Below are 22,028 nucleotides of genomic sequence, written 5' to 3'. Positions count from 1 at the left end.
TGGCCAATAGTTTCTTTGTTCCGCTTTTGTGGGTGAAGCCATTCACAGTACTCAGAATTCAGTACATTATTTGACTTTCTTTAGCACAAAAAGCAATTTCTGTCTCCTTTCTTTCCTCTCAAACTCCAGTCAGTCATGGCGGATGGCGGCTCATGCTGAGTCGGGTTCTGCTAGAGGTTTAAGTGGTTCCTTTCAAATTTTGCTATATGCATGCTCTGGATGAGGGACTACTAGCAAACCTGACCTAATGCAAGCCGATATGACTTTCTAAAATAATTTGAATTCAATTTGATAAATGTAATAGTATCTGAATTTGACTGTATACAGTAATTGGGTTGCAGTGAAATAAGCTGTAGTACTTTGGACTGAGCTTGGAAGAAGTCATACTTTATATAATTGTACATGAACTGGATCTTTAGTCTGAAAAAATGCTCTGCGATATCATTCCTTGTGAACCTGAGCTAAATAACTATAGCAAAAATAATTTGAATTCCAAACTGGGCTTGTACAAATAGACACAGTTTCTGCTAAAGGGAAATTTAAAAAAAAAAAAAAAAAATGTAGAATGGGCCTTTCATTTCAGGAGCAGGGGGATGATGTCATGTAACCTTAACCCAATCCTTGAAAGACCTGGACATAGAAAACACACACACACACACACACAAAACACACAGTTCAACCTCATAAATTTTTTTGGTTTTCTTTGGAGATGAAAATAGGATGTTTGCAGATTTTTTTGTTTGTTGGTTTTTGTGTCCGACTACAGAGCCGGCGTGTTTTGTATCTCTAATCCACACAAAGCCGCACAGTAAATCTTCCCTAAAACAAAATTTGCAGACAACTCAGACTCGCCCTACACACACACACCCACGCCCACACTGTGTTAGAGGGTCTAAAGTCAAATTAGAAGAATGCCGCACAATGTTGTAACTAGAAATGATACATTGCAGACCTGTTCAGACAACAGATGTCAATAAAGACTGCTTTTGGCCTCATAAGGAAATAAGTAATAGGCTGCAACATGGATGCACATAAATACACAGAAAGACAAACAAGAACCAAGCAGAGGAAATTCCACAGTGGCTTATTGAAGGTCAAGCCAAAGCAGAATTCCTGACAGATTGATTGAGTTTAATTATTTGTTTCATGTGATCACCCTGTTCTCCTAAATGAAGGAATAAATAAGGACATCTTGCCCTCTGCAAAAAACATGTGACACAAAATTAGTGGTGACTGTTTAAAGTGAATAAGTTCTGAATGGGTTGAAATCACAAATGTAGAGTGAAGCATCACTCTGTGACTTCATAGACGTCGCTGATTGCACTGATTAGCCCGGATTATGGGTTAATTTTTGATATTGTAATGAGAGCAATGCAATTACTGTCAAGTTTTCTCTCTATTAGAAAAAGCTCCAAAGTGGAGGAAAGCCCTGTACAAGCTTCTGCAAAAGCATTAATCTTCTGAAGCCTGTCCATGTACTGTGACATCACAATCTCAAGCAATGGATTTTGGGGAATTTAACATGAGAGACAACCTCAAAGTAGTTCAGAATTATGAAGTGGAATACAATACTACGAAAACAATTCAAAAATTTATAGGACCAGCTCTTACTGAAATAACAGCTGCAGGTTTTTTCTTGGGGGGGGGGTGTTAGTTTTGTATCTCCAGAGGCTGACATTTTCGTCCATTCTTATTGGCTAAACAGCTCAAGCTCAGCCAGATAGAAAGGAGCGAATCTCTGAGCATGAACAGGGCTGGGCACTGCCATTGCTATTTAGACACATGAAGACTTTTTCTAAACCACCCTCCAAATGGATGCAACACTTCCAAATATTTACTAACAAAAAATATGAAAATGAGTTATTTTTTGCCACTGCTCAATGGACTCATTTTTATGGGTTTATCACTTATAATCCAAATATATCCAATTATATAACTCTCTGGTTAAGAGGTAAAACAGAAAAGGTTTTATTTTGCATAGTACTTCTGATAGCAACTTCATAAACAGTCCAGTCCTTAATTATATTTAGTAACATTACAAACATAAATCTTTAAAAAGTCCCACATTTACAGCTTTTCTTCTATTTACGTTTGACTGAAAATATTAGTTTTCTAAGCTGCAACCCAAGATGTCACAAAGTTGACTTGTTTCTGGATGTTCTCCAGTAGTAACTCAGTAAATTTTATTTAAAGCTCTTACATTTATTGACTGTGAATCTCCCCAAAAAATCATAGGTTTATCAGACCAAAACATATCAGGATTGGCAAGCTGGACAATCCAGGCCAAACAGTTTGTCCATAACTGGAAGATTATATTGACCTCAGTTGTGGTTAGTAAACAGCCGCCAATTTGGGAGAGAGAAAAAAAGGGTGGGAGATGGACAAGGAGGGCACTTAAACTGACTAATTGAATGAACATGATGTGAGGAGCATCCAAAATTCAAACAACCTTGAATGTCCTCATTTAAAGTCGGTAAACGGAGGGAAATCGGAGGCAAAAAAAGAGGGAAGAGGGGAATGAATAAGAGAGAAAAGAAATGCACGGGTGTACTCAAGAGTCAGGTGAGGTCAGGCCTTCGCTTCTCAAAGATCCTTTTTTTTAATTTATTTTGTTGAAGGGCAATTCTGAGATTCACCTCAGACGCTCAGTGAACTCTGTCAGTGTCTCACTTCTCAGCTTCACCACGTCTCCTTTACTGTCCCGCGCTCCTGTCCTTTAGAAAGAGACGAAGGGATGATCAGGCAGCGGCTTGAGCTAAGACCACCAATCAATACAACTCTTCTGTGTGGGATGAGTCCCCAAGATTACACTGAAAATCACAAATGGCAAATGACTCTTTCAAACTACTTTCATGACTTTGAACATCTTGGTGTGAGTACAGCGCTGGGCTCCTCTCCAGTACTTGATGCTGTGCATGGAGCTTTTCTTCTAACTCCCCACTGCATTAGGGCCTTGAAATTGAGGATACCCGCTGTTACCAATAACAAGAACCATTGGAGAAAGTTTCGCCGAGCTTCAGAACTCTCATTTCCTAAACGAGAGTTAAAATGCTTCCTAACTCCTCGCCATACTTCATAATTATTTTCCTCACTCCAAACCTTCAGGCCCCGAACAATTAGGTCCTGGTTTATGTCTGCAAATTGCCATGGCGTGCCTATCTGTGCACGGTCCCAGGCAGCTGGATGCACCGGTGGAATGACCGTATTGATTGGGACGTCTGCCTCTTTTAACAAGGTCTGTCTGGATGTTGTATCTGGGGGTGCAGCCGTGCTCATTCCTGCTCCCCGAACGCCACTCCACCTCATTCCAGGTAATGGGAAGCCACTTCAAAACTGCTTACACAAAACACTTTTTGGGGGCTCAATTTGTAAAACAGATATGCAGCGCTAACTCTATTGTTTCACCTGATCTAATTTTACTCTCATAACCTCACGGTTTCAGACACGTGTTAAATAATTTCTCTTATTTTCCTTTCCCAGAAGCAAGCGTTTTGTTTTCTTTCCCGCTCCCCTCCCTGATCTCATTCCTGCGATATCTCTTACTTTCTCCACCAGCTGTCCCTGAAGAGGCTGGTGGAAGTCAGTGTCATTATTTTTCTAGTCGGGCTTCATGCTGAGTGTGTGAGTTTGCCTCTCACTTTCTCAGCCTGGACTGCCCCATTTGTTTTCACTCTAATGAAGTAGTGGAAAAGTAGCTGGGGAAAACGCAAACGGGGGGGCGGGAGGAGGAGAGCCAGAGGAGGAAAAAGAGTGGAATGCAAAAGATGAGGAGAAAGAGACGGAAGGAAAGGGGAAAGGAGGTAAGGAAGATGAAAGGGTTCAACAAGCTACAAAAACGTTTAAAGAAAACATTCCACTGAGGCTGAAGAAGATAGAAATCCCCAAAGTGATACATCACTGGAGAACGATGGCTCTAAATGTTCACCTGAGTGGCCAAAAGGGCCCATTACAGTAAACAGCAACTTAACAAATAAGGTATGTGAGACACACGAAAACAGCATCTAGATAAGGAGGGCGATATGTTGCAGTTCGGTGTTTGACAGAAACTTATATGTCTTTCAAAATCAGGAAAGACTAAGGCTTGCTGCTTTTCTTTTTTTTTTTTTTTTTTTTGATGGAAACATGTTCTGGTTAGTCAGTGTTACTGTATTTTGCTTTAGAGAGGTTGGCTTGCTAAAGTCTGATTGTCTCAGTTTCTACTCAAATCAGCAACCAAATTGTTGCTACAACATCTCTGTTAATTCTTGGCAAACTACATCTTGGATTTAATATACTTCTTGTAGACTGAGGCCTTTTGAACTGGCCTCTGACATGTTTTTGTTGGTGTTGCTCGCTTCTATCAGAGCAGCCAATTGTCCCTAGAAATGGCAGACTGTGACTCATCTAAGCTCTGAGGTTTCTGAGCTCCAAGTTGGATAAATGGATCAGCAGGAGCAAAACAGGAGTTTGTTGATGACTTTAATTTTTTTTTAACAACCCTTCAGTGCTTTTTCATTATTGAACAAATCATTGTACAGCCTAATTGTGAAATACAAGAAGGATTTATTGCTGTCAAATCGCTTCAGATAAAATTCTTAAGTGTCCCATGCATTTATAGTTACCCTCCTTTTCATCGTTACAGCATAATCAAATCCCCAAGCCACTCATGGAGCACTGTTACACAATCATCCATAAATGAAAATGGTACAGTTAGGAAGGAAGACATCAACATAAATTAACTGGCTGAAATAGAAGAGCTTTAATCAGAGTGGCAAACATGAGGTCAAATGTAGCTCAAAAGCTCAGAAGATTCACAGGTCGACTGGAAAGATCTTTAGATCTGGTAGAGATATATTTTAAAGGGGGAGTGTTGGGTGATATATGAACCTTTTCTCAGTCCAAGACTCCTAAGAACGGTTGGAAATAGCATAATGGAAATGTCAAATTGGAAAGTCAAATTTCCAATTTCTTTTCAGTTATGTTTGATATACACAGCATTTTCAAAGCAGAGGAAGGTTGAAAGCACCTGATTGTGCTATAAAATTGCACTATGTGTCTGGAATATCCATAACACCGCCCCTTTAAGAGATGTACATATAACTGTAGACAAAGGTGGCTCCAAAACATGTTGCCTCAGAGGTTCTGAATACAGAAATGTACGAGCCACTTTTCTGACTTTTGTTCGTGAAACATTTGGAAAAGTCTTGTAATGTCAAGGATGTTTTTTTCTCTGTTTCCCTTCTCAGCTATAAACTAACAAGATGTGTTACTGAAACCTTGTAAACTAACCTGAAATGAATCATAGCCGTGGTTTTTAGCCTTGAGAATATTTGTTCACCCATGAGCTAAATACTCTGCAACTTTGTGTAATGAATATTGCACCCTAATGAAACTATAAAAATGTTGCATCTTAAAGAAAGTCTTCTAGACTCTCTCCAGTAGAATATTAATTTTATTCTCACTGAGGCAACCTGGTTGTTTTTGTTCTCCCAAAACTGCATTAAACAGCAAGCATAATTTCTTTCCACTTCACAATTAAATACTTATATTACCCAATAATCTAATAAAACCCATTAGAGTTTGTGGGTGTAATATGACAATAAAGGATTAATATAAGAGTGCATTCTGTCCAGTAGTTCTAAGAATATACTTTCCATCCTACATCCATCACTTTATTGCTCTGAGCTAAAATAAGCACTTGGAGAAAACATGGGAAGTCAAGCATTGAGTGGAGAAAGGTTTGTGTTGAATGTTCATGGATTTTTCCAGCTTACTGGGTGATTTACACTCTAACCTGGCGCCTCCAAATAAGGAGCCACATTCGAGGTTGTCTTTTTCTGCGTTTTGAGTAAGTACTGACCTCAGGCAATCAAATATATGACCCAAAGCAGACAAGAGTACTTTCTGAAAATATGTTCCCTATAATGCATGATGCTCCAACAGATTTGTGGAAGATGTAATTCACTCACAGAGGAGACCATACCTAACAGCCAGAGTCACTGGATTTACTGAGGCCTGATATTACTGTATTGAGGAAAAACCATCCTTTCAACAGGAAAGGAATAAAAAAAAATACTCTTCCTCAACGCTGAATACTTCAATAGGCCTGGCACAGTTGCAACTTAAAGAAGGCTGAATGAATTGATTTGATTTTCTTTTTGGCCCAAGCCTGGATCAATCACATTCTTTCTCCTCATCAGAATGGGGTCGTTTGGACCCAGAGGGCCGAGGGATGTAATCGTTTGAGGCAGGCGGAGGGTGCCATTTGCCCCGGCCTTAGGGTTCTGATTTCAATACTCCATTATGAGCTGCGTTAACAGCAAATAACATGAATTCCTCCCAGAGTTACACACAGACACATTGCTTTTGAGCATGTATAAACACAGCGGCACACAAAGGAGCTCTTTCAAAAAGACAAGAAGGGAAGGACACAGAAAAAAAACCTCAACAAATGAACAAATTCTTTGCTACGAACACTGTGTATGATTCATCTTTTGAAAATATAACTGAAATAGGAATGCATTCAGAAAGATGCATGGATTTTTCTCCTGTATGTCCTTAAATGCGTGAATATTGCCCTGACATGCACTGCGCTGGGACGTCTGACCGTTGCATATCGCCTCCGCCAGCAGTGGACATTACATTCAGGCCGGCGCGGCTTTCAACTGTATACAGTTCAGAAGCACGTTTATACAAACTGTGACGAAGGAAACGGATCGTTCACACTGCTGCACATGAGGGGAGCCAGATGGATCCTGTTAACAGTTCCTAAATGAGTTCTGCACTTTCTGAGTCAGCTGACATTCCGAGGAGGCCACCAGATTAAAATTCACAACGTTTTGACAATTTCAAATAAATTTACACACTGCAGAGACACAGAGCTGACTGGTTTGTCTGCACCAATGTGTCAAGGTTATCACAAGATTGTTTGTTTGAGACTGACACACTGAAATGCAACACCGTTGGATTGTTTGGCAGCTTTGTGAGGGAGGGCTTTGTACTGAGGGAGAGATGGAGAAACTGAGAAAATATTTATTTTAAAAAAAGCTGAATGTAGATTAGAAAATTTACATAAATCGCTGTAGGAAAGTTTGCGACAAACATGATTTTCAGGTTATGAGGAGCCAGTTTTTCAGAGAGGCTTTTCAGCTACTTTTTTTTTTTTTTTTTTGCAATTTGTGACATATTTCTCAAGAGACACACAATGTAGAAGAAACTAAGTAAAGTCCATGTAAGGGAATCAACAGCATCGCCTGGACATCTTGTGCACATTGAAGAGTACAGAACAGTTTATTTTCGCAACGCAAACATTTACAACAGGTATGCAGAGATAAATTATTTGATCTGAAAAACACCAGCACTGACATTTAGATGGGCGAGATGGTAGTTAGCAGACGTATAAATATTGAGATTGATCCTTAAGTGCATACATCCCAAAGCAAGGGGAAATGACATTCAGAAGAGTCAGTCAAGGGCAAGGATGCAAGTGTTGGACAAACTTACATCCATCAAGTCGAAAGGCAGGAAAAGCCTTCAAAGGAGAAAATACCTTCATCAGGAACATGTTTTTACTGGGAACCATCTTGGATAATGTAGCAATTACGGTTGTTGGAAAACCTTTCAGCTAAAGGGTACATGAAGTTCAGTGTTCACCTGGCTCTTTTCCCCCTTATTTTCCGTTATTAAGAAAAAACAGCAGATTTTCCAAGCAATTCTTAAATCAGATCAGCTGAGCCATATTAAACAATCAAGACAAATATGTCCCGTCATGATCTAATTTTGACATTAGTACATCGCTGCAAGGAATGTTTTCTTTTTTACTGAATAGCTAGGAGAGTTGAGCCTCTTCTGGGAAAGGTTATTAGATTATTTAAGTTTATATTCTTACCAATCAACAACCAAGTGAACAAATGTAGAAAATGTAAGAGGATTGCTATCCTCCTTCAAGATGGATGGCCAGTGAAGAATATATATATATATATATATATATATATATATATATATATATATATATATATATATATATATATATATATAAGATACAAGTCTGTAGGAGACCATAAACATTTGTTAAAATACAACTGAAAACAGCTGTTTAAATACCCGGAATCAAACAGCATATAATAGTTTGTTTTGTTTGTTTCTCAACACCTTGACATTAAATCAGACTACCATATTTTCTGTGCCACAAAGAGAAAAAAAAACATATCTACAATGCACCTTCAGTATTAGTCACATATTTTTTTTTTAGAAATGAAAAGATAAGATTAGCTTTCATCTGGGCTGCAGACGGTAATGTTGACTTCTTGGCTCATGTCCGTAAGTATGAACGAACATTTTTCGTAAAAAAGAACAAAAACATATAAGTCACTCCTGAATGTAAATCGCAAGACTAGTAAAACTGTAAAATAGTAAGTTTTAAATGTTGCAAAAAATAAAAAATAAAATAAAATAAAATAAATCAGTCATTATTTAACTTTTTAAAATATTATTAAAATTTGAAATTCATAAATTGGGGCAATCAAGTTAATATTATACTAATTTATTTAAAAATGTCACATAAAGAAACCAAAAACGTGCATTTATACCTTACTGGAAAAGTGATTCACTTGACATTATCTGTCAATAAGGTTTTTTGAGGCCAAACCTGGTTCTTGAGATTTTTAATTGTAGGCATAACAAAATGTTCAATACTACATTACTAAGTAAGAAAACACGCTTTACATTATATTTGATATATTTTTATTGGGAAAAAAATATACCCTCCCTAACAGGTGATTGAATTTTTTTTTACGATTTGGCCACTGCAGTTAATATTCATTGTTGTTGTGCTTAATTAAGTGGCGTAGCATCTAAAAAGGAAGGTGGGACGATAAATTAAACTATCTTTTTCATTTAAATTGAGGGTCATTCCTGTTTTTATTAGCTCGACTGTATCTATCGATTGCTAGGTCAATGAGTCAGTGAGGTAGGGGTGAACTAAATGAAAGTGGAGCCTGAGTGATCACCTGCTGTGTAATGTTGTTTCACTTTACTACTTACAGATAAATATGATAGATACACATTTATGTCTGCTGTAATGTGAACTGAGTACACTGCTTCATCCCAGAGACCTCACAAATGGGGGTCACTGTCAAATCCTCATATAATATAATTTTATTACAGTCTAAATAGATAAATATGATACACCGATGCACTCGACACACTTAACCATCTGAGAGCATTCATTTTTATCTAAGAAATCCATAGGGTCAACGTGGAGGCCACGACTTGCAGATATCCACCGATTTTATAATGAAGAAATAAAAATGATGAGTTTCCAACCTGCTGAACAGCCTTGAACATAACTCAAAATTCCTTGTGCCCCTTTTTTAAATTTTTATCACCAGCTAGCTTCTCATACCAAGGGGATCTTATGATTGTGAAATCCAAAACCAAATGTAAAGATGTTTCTAAATCTAAAAAGGAGAAAAAATCTATTTAAAGCATCCCTAGAGACATTTTTTATAGACCTTGAGGTTTTGGGCTTAGGTACAGAAACATATCTCTGCAGAATAAAGTGTAAAAGTCAATCCAGCTGCTCTCTCTCCCTTCTCCTCTGCTTTTATCCCACTCATGATATCACACCTAGTCCTTTTCCAACATCTCAATGCCCATTGTCCTGTCCCTGAAATTTAGCTGCCAAAAGTATAGATCAGGTTTTGGTATCAAGAGTAATTAATAGTCCATCCATCTGGTTGAACGTATTCTTGGCATGTGGGTTAATGAATGCATGGCTATGGTAAAAGGGATGTACTTGTTTAGCATTTATCTAGTCTAGACCCCAAAGCGCTTCACACTACCGTCAGTGATTCACCCAGTCACACACACATTCACACACTGATGGTGGTAAGCTGCTACATTGTAGACACAGCTGCCCTGGGGCAGTCTGACAGAAGTGAGGCCGCCATGCGCTGCACTGCATTGCATCCAAGAAATCCTTTGTGATTTCACTAATGCACACATTGATTGATTGCAGTAACAACTATGATCTCATATGCTTTGGAGTCCTTGCTCCAAAAATTGCCATCAAGAATTTGTGATAATTGAAAATGAGAATTATTTTAATTCACATTTGCTTGATGACTTATCATCCTTAACAGTGATATACACAGTAAAAACAGAAGAGGCCACTTAAGGGACATTTTGTGCTGAAATTCAAAAAGCACATTCTAAAGCACATGCACATCATCTGACTTCTGAGTGTATTAAATGTTAATTGCTGCAAATTTTGTTTAGCTAATGACATACCTGTTCAGTTCATAAATTGCCACATATGGTAACATAGCATACGGCTATTTTTGGAATCCTTTTGGGCATTTTTGTAGCTGTTGCACAAATTTTCTTTGCAGTGATGTGTTTTTCTCATTATTTCTCTCATATTCTCAAAACAATGTAGGTGGAAACAACGTAGATGCAAAACGTGCAAATCAAGACGTTATCCATAATGCTTATGAATTTTTTATCGTCTGCTTTATTAATATGGGAGATCTCATGAGATACGGGATCTCATTTTCAAGATGGAGGGAAATAATGTAATGCAGATTACATTCTGTGTGAGTTAGTGGCAGTCAATATGTCATCGAGTAAAAGTTATAGAAGATTCAGAAAATACTACCAATAGTAATGATGATGAGGAGAATGATGAGGAAGAAACATGATCACACATCCACGCTGCAGGACGGCCGAGTGTGCCCTGCAGCCTCACTCTTAGTGGTTACCTTTAGTTTGTATAAATATAAGTTGTATATGTTAGCAGCTTTACAAAACAGTGAAAATACCACTAACTGTAATAAGGTTTTACACAAGGAGCATGATATAGATGAATCCTCTGTGTTTTGCATTAGTTTTAAACTACATGCATTGGTCTATTTTCTGGGAGGTTAGCGGCTAAAACCTTATTGCATGGTTCTTTACAGAAGAAATAACTAATCCTAGTTCCTATCCTTTCATGTTCATAAACAACATAGATTTAGAACGACATAATAAACATGAACTATAAAGGAAAGATGTTGAAAATACCTTGAGCATAAAGTGGCTCATGCTAACACTACTTCTACTGATAATGACAACAGGTGCAATCAACCTTGTGCACATGCACACATGGATTCACTTCTAGGTGCATTCATTGGAGGAAAAAGGGGTTACTAATGTATTCAAGAAAGCAGTGGTGCACCTGATGGCAACTGTTTGTTTGGACTATAAAATGCAAATCATCACTTCAATTCCAGACCAAGATTTTAGGTCTCTAGTGGTCTTGTTATATTCCTTGTTTTCCTTGAGAGTGTTTAAAACCTAGATATTTGAATTTCCATTTTTATCATCATTACCTTCTCTAGAAAAAAAAAAAAAAACTTTGCTCGGGTACATGCACACAAATTTACATTCACATGACTTTCTGCCACAGTATGTGAGCACACGCCCACACACAAACACACACTAAGCAATCATCTGCTGCAGCCACAAGTTTAGTGTTAAGCCTTGTTACCTTGTCACATCTCATGAGGCCCAGGTATCGGAGGGACTTGCTGCTTTGAGCGATTTGTGTGGCTCCTTGGTCTGTGATGTCTTTGCACCAGCCAGCATCCACGGTCTCTATGGTACTGCTGTACTGGCCTATGGCTATCAAAGCTGTGGGCATTGAGGGGGAGAAATAGGGGAATAGGGAAGAAAAACAGAAAAGGTGTTAGTGTGAAAACCTTTTCTCATGCAAATGTGGAAGCAACACTGTTCCTCAGGGACTCAGAGAAATTTGAGTCAAAATCAGGGCAGATCATCTGAATAGCTGTGACACGAATTTGACGTTTAGTCGACACCTTGAAAGAAATCTGCTCATGCTTGCATATTGAAAACTCACGCACACACCCATGTTTGTTCAGACAGCTGCAGGAGTCATACGTCAGATTGTTGGCATGAGTCGCAACACTGAAAGGCATTGACAATGACACAGTGCCAAAGCAAAGTGTGACTCGATGCCAGTGCATGATATAATTTTGCATGTTTTGTTGGGTGGTGCCAAGGGAAGAAGCAAAGTGCCAAGGTAAGTATCCAGCAAAAACAAATGTGTTTGTCACTGGGGGCGTTGTTAAACCAGCAAAGAGAGTGTGAAAGGACAAAGGTTGAATTTGAATACACTGATTGCAACCAACGTAGCTGGAGATTGGCACCAGCAACCCTCCCGACCCCATCAGGGACAAGGGTGGACAGAAAATGGATGGAAGATTGCAACCATAAATGTCATTGATTTCATATTAAAACCCTCTTTTTATGGAGCAGAAAGATAACACAAGAAAATAAAAAAGAGATTTTTACAAAATATAATTAGCTGCATAAATTTGAATTTATTGTATAGTTGCTCTAATCAATGCAGGGTCAAAACTATGGTTAAAGGCTCAAATATGTTGTACCAGTGTTTGGATAAATGTCCTGTAGTAAAGTGTTCTTGGCTAGAAATATTGGTTTCTAGCCACGAACCAATATTTGCCATAAAGCCGACTGGATATTTGATCGCTCCATGAAAAATTTTAGAGTTTATACACACTGGTTGGCTTTTTACCCCAAACCCAAAATTTAATCCTCGCCTACTTTAGATGGAAAGAAATCAAATAGAATAATCAACATGCCAGCAACCACCAGGCCTATCATCAATAGTGAAACGCTGGAGCACCAGTCTCGGCATATTCAACATTAAAAAACCAAACGTATCAAGGAGAAAATATTTAGTGTAAGAGATCAAAGTTGAGCTATTTACACAACTGAAAGTATAAAGTTTTGGAGGCTCTTAGCCCCAAAATTACTGCAGAAACTGTTAACCACAGTGGTGGTCGCATGATGCTGAGGCTCTGATTCAAAGCCAGTGGTACTTAAACAAGTAGTGGGAAAATGAGGTTCAAATACTACATCCAAAATTATTAAATGCAACCTGAAAGTAAATAATAAATGGTTAAAATTGTGTTTCATAAAGACAATGCTCCCAGACACACATCAAAACTTTTGAGGGAAAATTGAGGATTATGCTTAAAACCTCAGTCAGTTTCAGAAAGCCAAGCATTTTAAATTAACTAATAGTTCTGCCAAGAAGAGACAGAAAATATCCTGTCAGATTTAAGGCAAACAACTTATGAGTGGCTACAAAAACCAAGTGGTTTCTCTGCAACGTGCTAAAGGGCATTTATTCATACATTTATAAATTTCAGCCTATAGACAGTAATTTTTTTAATCCACCCTGAAACAAATAAGTGATTAAAGACCTAATATAAATTTGGAAATTATATTGATGCTGAGCGCATGGAGCCTTCAGAGCAAAGCTACATTTTCTTTGACAGTAATGTCAAAGAAAATGTCTTGATATAGTGACAAATTAAAAATGTACAGCGAACAAAGTGAGAAAACATCTTCTGTAATCTGGCTCAGAGTCTTGATATATGAACACACAAATGCAAACAGACGCACAACAATCTCTCTCATCAGTCTTTGCCGCATCAATTGCTGTGTGCATCCCTGAGACCTGTGCTCAATCAGTCAATTGACGGCTGTGTTTGGGGATCGATTGGCAGTTCCTGGGCTTTGTTCTTCATTCTCACAACCATCGCTAATGAGAACACAAAAGAAGAAGGAAGGATAAGCAGTGAGGGAAAGATGAAAGCAGGAAGGTAAAGACTGAGAAAGCCTTTGACAGCCTCTTCAAATAGCTTCTTAGCCCTGATGTTGTTTCTCATTTGCAAAAATCCATTTTACTCCAACCTTTTTGTGTTTCAGGAACAAGTTTGAGACATCTCCACCTCAGTAAAGTAGAAAAAGTCTTCTCCTCACCTTCTCACTTTTATGACAAGCAGTTCCCATAGTGCAATATTAAATAACACACAGTCAGCACATCAACAATGTTACTGCACATTGAGTATGACTACCAGCCCAGTCAAAGTGTGTATAAATGTGTGTTAGAGGTGAGGGAGCCTTTTTCCCACAGGAAAAGGGAAATGCATAATCCTACGCTCTGTTCTCCGTGTCCCTGAATCCTTTTCCTGCTGTGTAAGGTAGACGCCTCCACGCATACACGCACACACACACACACATGCATATAGTATGTTACATGTGTAATATATAGCTTAGGCCATTTGAAGCACACCACATGTGGTTCCTTTTGTGCTCCATCATGCCATGCATAATGGTACATTATAGCTAAACAGGCAGTAAAGCTGCTTTGAAGCTACAGTATGTTTCATGTAAAAAAGGAAAATGGCAGAAGACGCTTTAGTAAGTCAGATAGCTTTAAAGAACATGAGGTGACCAAATGATAATGTTGTAGAGTATGCACACACTAGAAACACTTATTTGTCTATGAGCTGAACAATATGAAAAACTGGAATAGATTAAAGTAAATAAAAACTTGCCTTCATCATTTTCAGTCACATGATCCAAACTTTGATTACCTGGGTTCTGGCCTTTCATTTTAAGTAAAGATATACATATCACTGCTGCTCGGAAGAAAAGGGAGATAAAAAAAAAATGTTTTGCACTTACACAAATCAAATGTGGGTTCTTTTCAACTTTTCCTTTACCAAACACACACTCCTGATTCCTTTAATTCACCTCTTCTTCCCACAGCATGACAAGAAAGCATTCAAGGCAAAATGCAGAGATCAGCTTGATGTTAAGAACGGTGTATGCATCTCCTAATAACTGTGCTGCTCTCAAGCTGCCTCCAGTGACTAACACATTTAAATCTGTTTCGTATATATTCCAGCTGGAAATCAATACAAGGAAAGAGAGACACAAATACAATACCATTAGTTTATAAAGCTGTGAAATTGATCAATCAGAGTCAAATAAAGTCTTAGCCATACAAATTTAAGTTCGCTATTGAGACTTGTTTGTTCAACAATCAACCAGGACATTTGTCCAACGTATAAACCAGATAAGCTTGCTGCTTTCTCTGTTCGGTCTTCAATCAAGAGAATACACCAATTCAGCAACACTACATGATCATTTTGTTTTAGATTATCTGTCACAGACATAAATATGAGCAAAATGAGACAGACCAACACAAAGTAGCTTTCAGACTTAAGACTCAAAGATTTGTTCATTTGTGTTTGTATAATACCCAAAACTCCCTTCCATTTCAAACAAGCTTGAAATGGAACATGGTGGTGGCAGCATGATGCTGCCATCGCCATATTTTACCCTAGGATACTGCGTTTCAACAATGATTGTTTTATGTGCTACTGTTCCATAAAAGGCAGGATTTTAAGTAATTAAAGGTTATGTAGTGTTACTTGATTTATTATGATTTATTGTTTCCTCAGTCATACACCTCTACAGAATTTGTATTCTTCTAAACTTCTCATTCTCATTTTTATGACTACAGAGCATGGCAATGGTGCTATCAATTCAGAGATGATTTCTATTCAACTGAGATTGCTTTGATCCTAATCTGTCAAATCTGGCACATATAGCTGACAATATACTGCATATTTATAAGTCTAACAGTCAGGAGTACGTCACGTGTTAGCAAAGTGATCACAAGAGAGAACACCTCTGAAACTCCTTTCTGAAAGTATAATCAGAAGATTATGAAGGAAGTTTTCTCCATTTTCAGGCTGACATGGATTGTGAGTGGAAGCTGTACTGGTTTAACTTTTCCTCTTACAGTCTGGACAGCACTGAAAGGGTTACCATCTGGTGCTCAACCAGTACTATTGACACTAGTCATTACACGGTAGGTCTTGTGGTTTTTCTTTTTTTATCGTTTAAGATATATTTTTATATGTACATTTTGTTTAATACAGTGAATATTGATTTTTACTTGGTTTCTTTTTATGTAAACAACTGAAAAATGCGATTAGATTTCAATATGTGAACATTTATTTTGAAATAACTCAATATTTAACAGTGTCTTTTGATGATTATAAATGATGCAACATTTTGTACATTTATTTTAAATACACCTACATTTATTTTTTCACAGTTTATAATACCATAATGAAAACTGTGAGAGAAATGACTAAAAAATTCAGATGGTGTAAAGAAGAGCACGAGGACAGGGAATTGTCTTTCCTGCACCTTACTGATTTGCTGTCTGAGGCGCAGATGAAGTAACATGCAAGAGAAGTTGAGGTGAAAAAACCGAAAAAATAAATAAATAAAAGATGGCAAAATCCTATTTAGCTGCTAGGAGCTGGTGACTACACAGTCAAAGACAGTAATGAGGACACACTCTGCTGCCCTGCCTGAAAATGGCTTTAGGATCAATCTGCCTGTGTGTCTGCGTGTGTGTGTGTGTGGGGGGGGGGTCTGTGTGGAAGCTTTTATAACGTCTTGTCAATACTTTAAAAAAACAGTTATAAATAAATTAATAAAACAGATTGGAAATTCACTCCTTGGGTCGCCTATCATGCCAAGATCAGAGACCTGAATTCAGAAGGATTTGTATATTTTAAGCAAAAGCTAAACTCAAACCTTTCAGTTTGAAACTACTGTCACAAATGTCAACCAAAGGTGAACAACTGAGTAAAACCATAAATCTCTGGTGTTTCATTTACTCCATTAAATACCCAGATAGGGATTTCATAACTTATTGCGTTTCTCAGCTGAGGCAGAATATGTTTTCTGATACTATGAAGGATGAATTTATTCCAACATCTGGTAGTTTCAGGTTAAAATAACTTTACTCTTTGAAACCAAGGTCAGGAAGTGGTCAACATTTTGATGACTGAAACTTGAGAAGATGTCCTCTACCTTTGAAAATGTCGTTTCTGTGCTTGGGCATCATTTACAGCCTTATTAGATATTCACTTATTACATTCTCCTAAATGATGCTATATCATTATTGCTGTTATATTAAACTGTACACACCCCTCCATGACTTGCATGACTTTGCAGTACTTCTGATAACAGCATGTATTTCAAAGATGTGACAATACACATAAATCAAAGATGAACTGTATTTGTTTGTAGTGTGAACATTTTTTCACCACAAATCTTTCTCAGTTCTTTTTATGCTATTTCAACATAAAAAAATTAACATTGCTGACTTTTGATATATCTGTGCTTCATCGCACATAACAATTAGTGTGGAAGGGTTATGTTGCTTATTTATTTCCACACTGGACCAATTCAGACAAGATGATTTTCAAAATATGGAGCACCTAGAACTGCCAGTTCTGGACTGGATTATTCAACACTAAAAACAGATTCTTCAAAGTTTGTGATCTATGAAGCTTTACTGTGTCCATTTAAAAAATTTTAAATAGGAATTCATAGCTCTGTTTGGCACCTAAATCAGACCCAATTAAAGTCCTGCAAGTTCAGGTTAAACCACTAAAGAGATACAAGTCAGAACCATAAATGAGTGAATTCTCCATCAGTAAAAACAACTTCCCCCCACCTAAAATAATCAATGAGTCTAACAAAAACTCAAGCTTCAAATATAAATTAAATTAAATGCATTTTCAAAACGTTGTCGTTTTTAAGCAACAGAATACAGAAGGTGTTCTGTGTCTGTTGTGTTAAAAATGTTTCTGAATTGTAATTTTTCCATTTTGGCCCAAAACCCGGACGGATATCAACCCTGTCGAAAGGGTGCTGTTACGTGCCACTGATGGATTCCAGAGAGTGCTATGTTTAGTATTTAACAAATTTACCTGGACCTGTGCAGTGTGCATAAATTATAATGAAAAAAACAACATAATATCATGACAAAATAAAATTCATGCCAATGTAAAATACACTGGCATGAATGGCCACCTCATTTTACATTGAGATGGCCAGATTAAACTTTATGACTGCATTGAAAATGTAATACAGATATAAAATACAAATAAAACTTTCAGACAGTCTTGCCCAGAAAGAAAAAAAGCCCCTTAAATTCAGCAGGAAAAAAGAGAAAAAGAATCAGAAAGGAATTTTGTATGACTATCTACGTGCGACATAAAGGATATGCTGCAAGTTTGACCTTTATGTGAAGTTTTAAGAGGTCATTAAAAAATAGCACTATAATTAATTTTGATTAAAAATCATACAAATAATGTTATATAGCCTTACAGGATATAATATTATTTAACTGTTAAAAAAAGGTGCCACTCACATGGGGACAGAATCATGTGGATTCATAAAAGCAATTTATCATTTTGGTCTTCAGCTTACATAAGAAAACCGCATTTAGGAGCCTTGAAACAAAAAAATTATAATTTCATCATTTCATAATGAAAAAAATCTGACTTAAAAATGCTACTGTTATGTTTTTACGAGGAAGTAGTACTACTGCCTCATGTCCAACCAGACAGCACATGCACAACAAACACAACCTTTACAATGCAAGCTTTTCTCCCCGCTGTATTTATGGAGGAACGTTAGAGACCACGTAGTATTGCAATTCAACACTCAATCTGCAATGCTACTGCAGTTTGAGTTGTTTTGGGTGTTCTTATGTGGACAAAAATGTTTGTTAAGAAGACCTTTAAGCTGCAACAAACAGTTTTCAATGTCTGGTGACACTGGTGAGATCTGAGAATTTCTTTAAAAGAAACTGGATTTTCCAAGGCATCGTAAGAGGTGTGAGGCTCATTCAAGTTACGAGACAGAGAGAGAGTGGGACTTTACAAGACGACCGAATGTCTTTAAAAAGCTCAGTTTTCTTATTTTCAGCTTTTAACCTCACTCTGTTCTGGAACATGCTGAATTTAGAAAGGTTGGATCCCTTTTGGATGTCTCAGAGTAAAAGTGAGAATTTAGATTCTCCAGGGCTGTTAATTGCTAATATAAGGTACAGTTTAAAATATTACTAATAATTTTGTCTTCATTTTAAAAGACAATTGGCTTTTACATTTGGCTTTTTTCAAAACACTTCTCAGTGACTGCTGCCTCACACGCAAGGCTTGACTTTGACCCCTCTGCTCCTCACGCAAATAATTAATAATGCCTCCTGCAAGGAGGACAAAACAAAACATGTCAAAGGTTGGTTTTTATCTTAACATTATAAAAGTCTTAAAGAGAATCTTCCAAAACAGGTTTTTAGTAACTGAGCAGTGTAACTTTGCAGAAATGGATTTCATAAAGTAAAACTTGGTCTCAGACTGCAGCAATACAAAACAAATGAACACATATGTCATACAGAGTGATAAAAACAGCACAATGTGACCTAAATAAGCCACATATGGACATTGCTTTACTCCTTTGATCTCTTCTTGCAATGGGAAAGTGCTGACCACAAAAAGTCTGACTGATGAACAGACTAACTTCATCTTCAAAGGTACTGGGTCTGATCGGGTTCAATCTAATCCAGTAAACAACATTCAATGCAACCCTTGTAATGTATAAGTACTGTAGATGGGAAACCAGGCAGGACATGAGCTGAGAAACAGCAAATGTTATGTTGTGAGAAAGCGGAAAGCGGTTTCCTATTTCTCTACTTGGATGACTTGAGGGGATAAAAACTAAACTTCATCTCCCAAGTGAGATAAAATATGGAAAAATAGAAACAAAAAATGAACAAAAAGTTCGCCGACCAAGACATTCTGATCTGCTGCAGTCAAAGACTAGGGAACTAAAATGAATGGAGCTTCTGAGAAGGACACATGAAGAAGGAGGAGCAGACACTGCACTTTATGGTGGGATATATACTAGATGTGGGAAATTAATTAGCTCGCATGGTGAAGGCAGTGTGCTGAGGGCATGGACATTTTCCCTACAAACCTCTGATGTGATGCATCCCACCTAACACTTAAAATCTTGTGGCCCTGTGTGCTCATTTGTGGTTTTTGTGCTTGTGTGGTTCCCTGTACAAGGAAGAAAGGCAGGAAATCAGCAAGCCTTTTTGAAGAAGTTGAAACAAAACAGCAAAAAAATATATACATATATAAGTTAGGGTATTTTTAGAGGTCCATCTTTGCTGAATAACACACACACACAAATACCGGGGCTGTTTTAGTATTTGATGTGTGATAACCTTGGGAAGGGGACGTGATGTCTAAAGTGGAGACAAAGATTGGAGAGGTGAGTGAATGACAGGGGGACTGAGGGGAGAGATCGAGTGATGGGCAAGGACAGATAGACAGAATGAAGGGGTGATAAGGAGAGATGGAGCTATCAGAGAGGTGACCTACAACAGGCTTTCCTTTGTCAGTGAAAATAGGATCAACAGATTGCAAACATGTGCAAGCGGGACAATGTCACTTCATAAAAAAGAATAGGCCAGATTCACTCATCAGGACTTATGCTGACTGTTTCCTCTCACGTTTTAAATGGGCAAAAAAAAAAAAATCAATATTCCAAAACAAAACCTTAGACTAAACACCACAGAGGATAGACCAATAAAAATAACCTCTCACATGCAAAGTTGTGACCAGATATTTACATCAGAGGTTTCTAAAATGCAACCTGAGGTTTTTGCACGGCCATCAGATTCTGTGTGTTTTTAATTCAAGAACAGTTCAAATGTGGCCTGTCAGAAAAGGTGATTGATACAGATGGACAGTAGTTAAATTCTTCTTGGCTGAGATTTTCCCTGTCATGTTACTATGTAAACAGAAAAAGACAAATAGAATAGAGAATGTCCACCATGTTTTTTGCTTTTCATGTAATGTCTTAGTTAAAAAAAAAAAGAAAAGAAAAGAAAGTCTGAAAAATCCAGTCGTTCTACTGCAGAGCACATTTAGCTGCACCTTTTCAATGAACTTTACGGAAAGTTTTTTTTAAAAAGTACGTAATTCCAATTTTTGCTCCTGAAAACAGAATCAACCCAAATAATTTGACAGACTTTTAATGAGATGGCTAGGGGAAGACCCTTTTTATGCTTTAAATGAATAATTTACAGATTTCTTCCTACAACAATCAAACCAGTACCATGTGGGATCCCCAACACCACCTGAATACGAAAGGTTTATGCCAAAAATCATCAAAAGAATGAAGAAAATCTTACAGGAGTATAAATGTAATCAGAAGATTTTAAGTTCAGAAGATCATTATCTTCCAGACTTCTTTCTGCTTCTCTGTCCTTGTGAATCATGTCTTGTAATTCATCCTATTCTGGCTGAGGGCGAACTGCTTACAGCAGGAAGGCTGGCTCTATCTGAGCTGTGTTTATTGTCAGTCCAATTGGAGGAAAATACTTCAAAAGCCATAAAAAACATCTGATTAAAGTCCCTTGTTCAGCACAGTCTTTACAAAAGCCAGACAAATTATCCTAAAGATTGAATATTTGTTCCAGGCTCGTCGTCTATCTACCATCCGCCTTTAAAATGCCTTCAGACATTGAATGACATGAAGTTTACTAAGAAGAAACAGTAGGGCTTTTATTCTCTCTTTTTTTAAACTGACTATTTTTGGTAAGATCCTAAAGGGAAATTGATATACTTTCTATTTTGTGTATTTTAATTATAACCTTTGAAAAAGGAAATATATCTCTGCTTATTTACTTTAAATCAAAACCTTAAGCAAACAACATTTATGATTTGGTCAATCCCAGTCTCATAATTCACTGTGTTTATCTAGAAAGCCATCAGCAGCTTCTTATTGGTCACAGATTTGCAGACATGTTCTCTGGTTCTCTCCGACAACCAGTGAAGTCGGATGTAAAGAAACAAAACCCATTAAAAAAAAATCCCATTCTAACCTAATTTTGAAATATTTGCAGGGCGATAGTTTTATATATATGTACAAACTCTGAGGAAGCTTTATGAATTTCATCTTTCTTCTCAAAAGACAATATCAACAACATACCCAGACTAAAGGTTCCCTTTGCCATATGCAGTAAATGCAGGATATTGAGCCCTATTTCAAACCTATAGCATCTTTGCTCCCGTTGGCCTCTCTGAGGATATTAATCTTCTGGAGCCTCTTCCTTTATATTTTTCTTGCTCTCTGATCTTCTGGACCGTGTGCAATACAAAAGAAAAGCTTTCCAATTCTGACAAAATTTCTTACAGATTTTTATTTCAAATGAAAACATGAGGAACGAGAACAGAGGAAACCCAAAGGTAGCTATTAAGATGAAGACTTTCTGAATCCCGCAGGCT

The 22,028-nt window shown here is 37.4% G+C and overlaps 1 protein-coding gene across 1 annotated transcript in view; it reads right to left on the bottom strand.

Annotated features, from left to right (window-relative positions):
• The window catches only part of fbxl17 (F-box and leucine-rich repeat protein 17), a 235,021-nt gene that overhangs the window by 12,078 nt on the left and 200,915 nt on the right, over positions 1 to 22,028 (bottom strand). The window contains exon 10 of the mRNA XM_044110586.1: positions 11,507 to 11,649. Within this exon, the coding sequence (XP_043966521.1) occupies positions 11,507 to 11,649 (143 nt within the window). The remainder of the gene's footprint in view (positions 1 to 11,506; positions 11,650 to 22,028) is intronic.

The sequence above is a fragment of the Gambusia affinis genome, linkage group LG03, assembly GCF_019740435.1.
Source record: "Gambusia affinis linkage group LG03, SWU_Gaff_1.0, whole genome shotgun sequence".
Classification (NCBI taxonomy): Eukaryota; Metazoa; Chordata; class Actinopteri; order Cyprinodontiformes; family Poeciliidae; genus Gambusia; species Gambusia affinis.
Note: the sequence above shows the minus strand (reverse complement) of the source record. Positions and strands in the feature narration are given on the sequence as shown.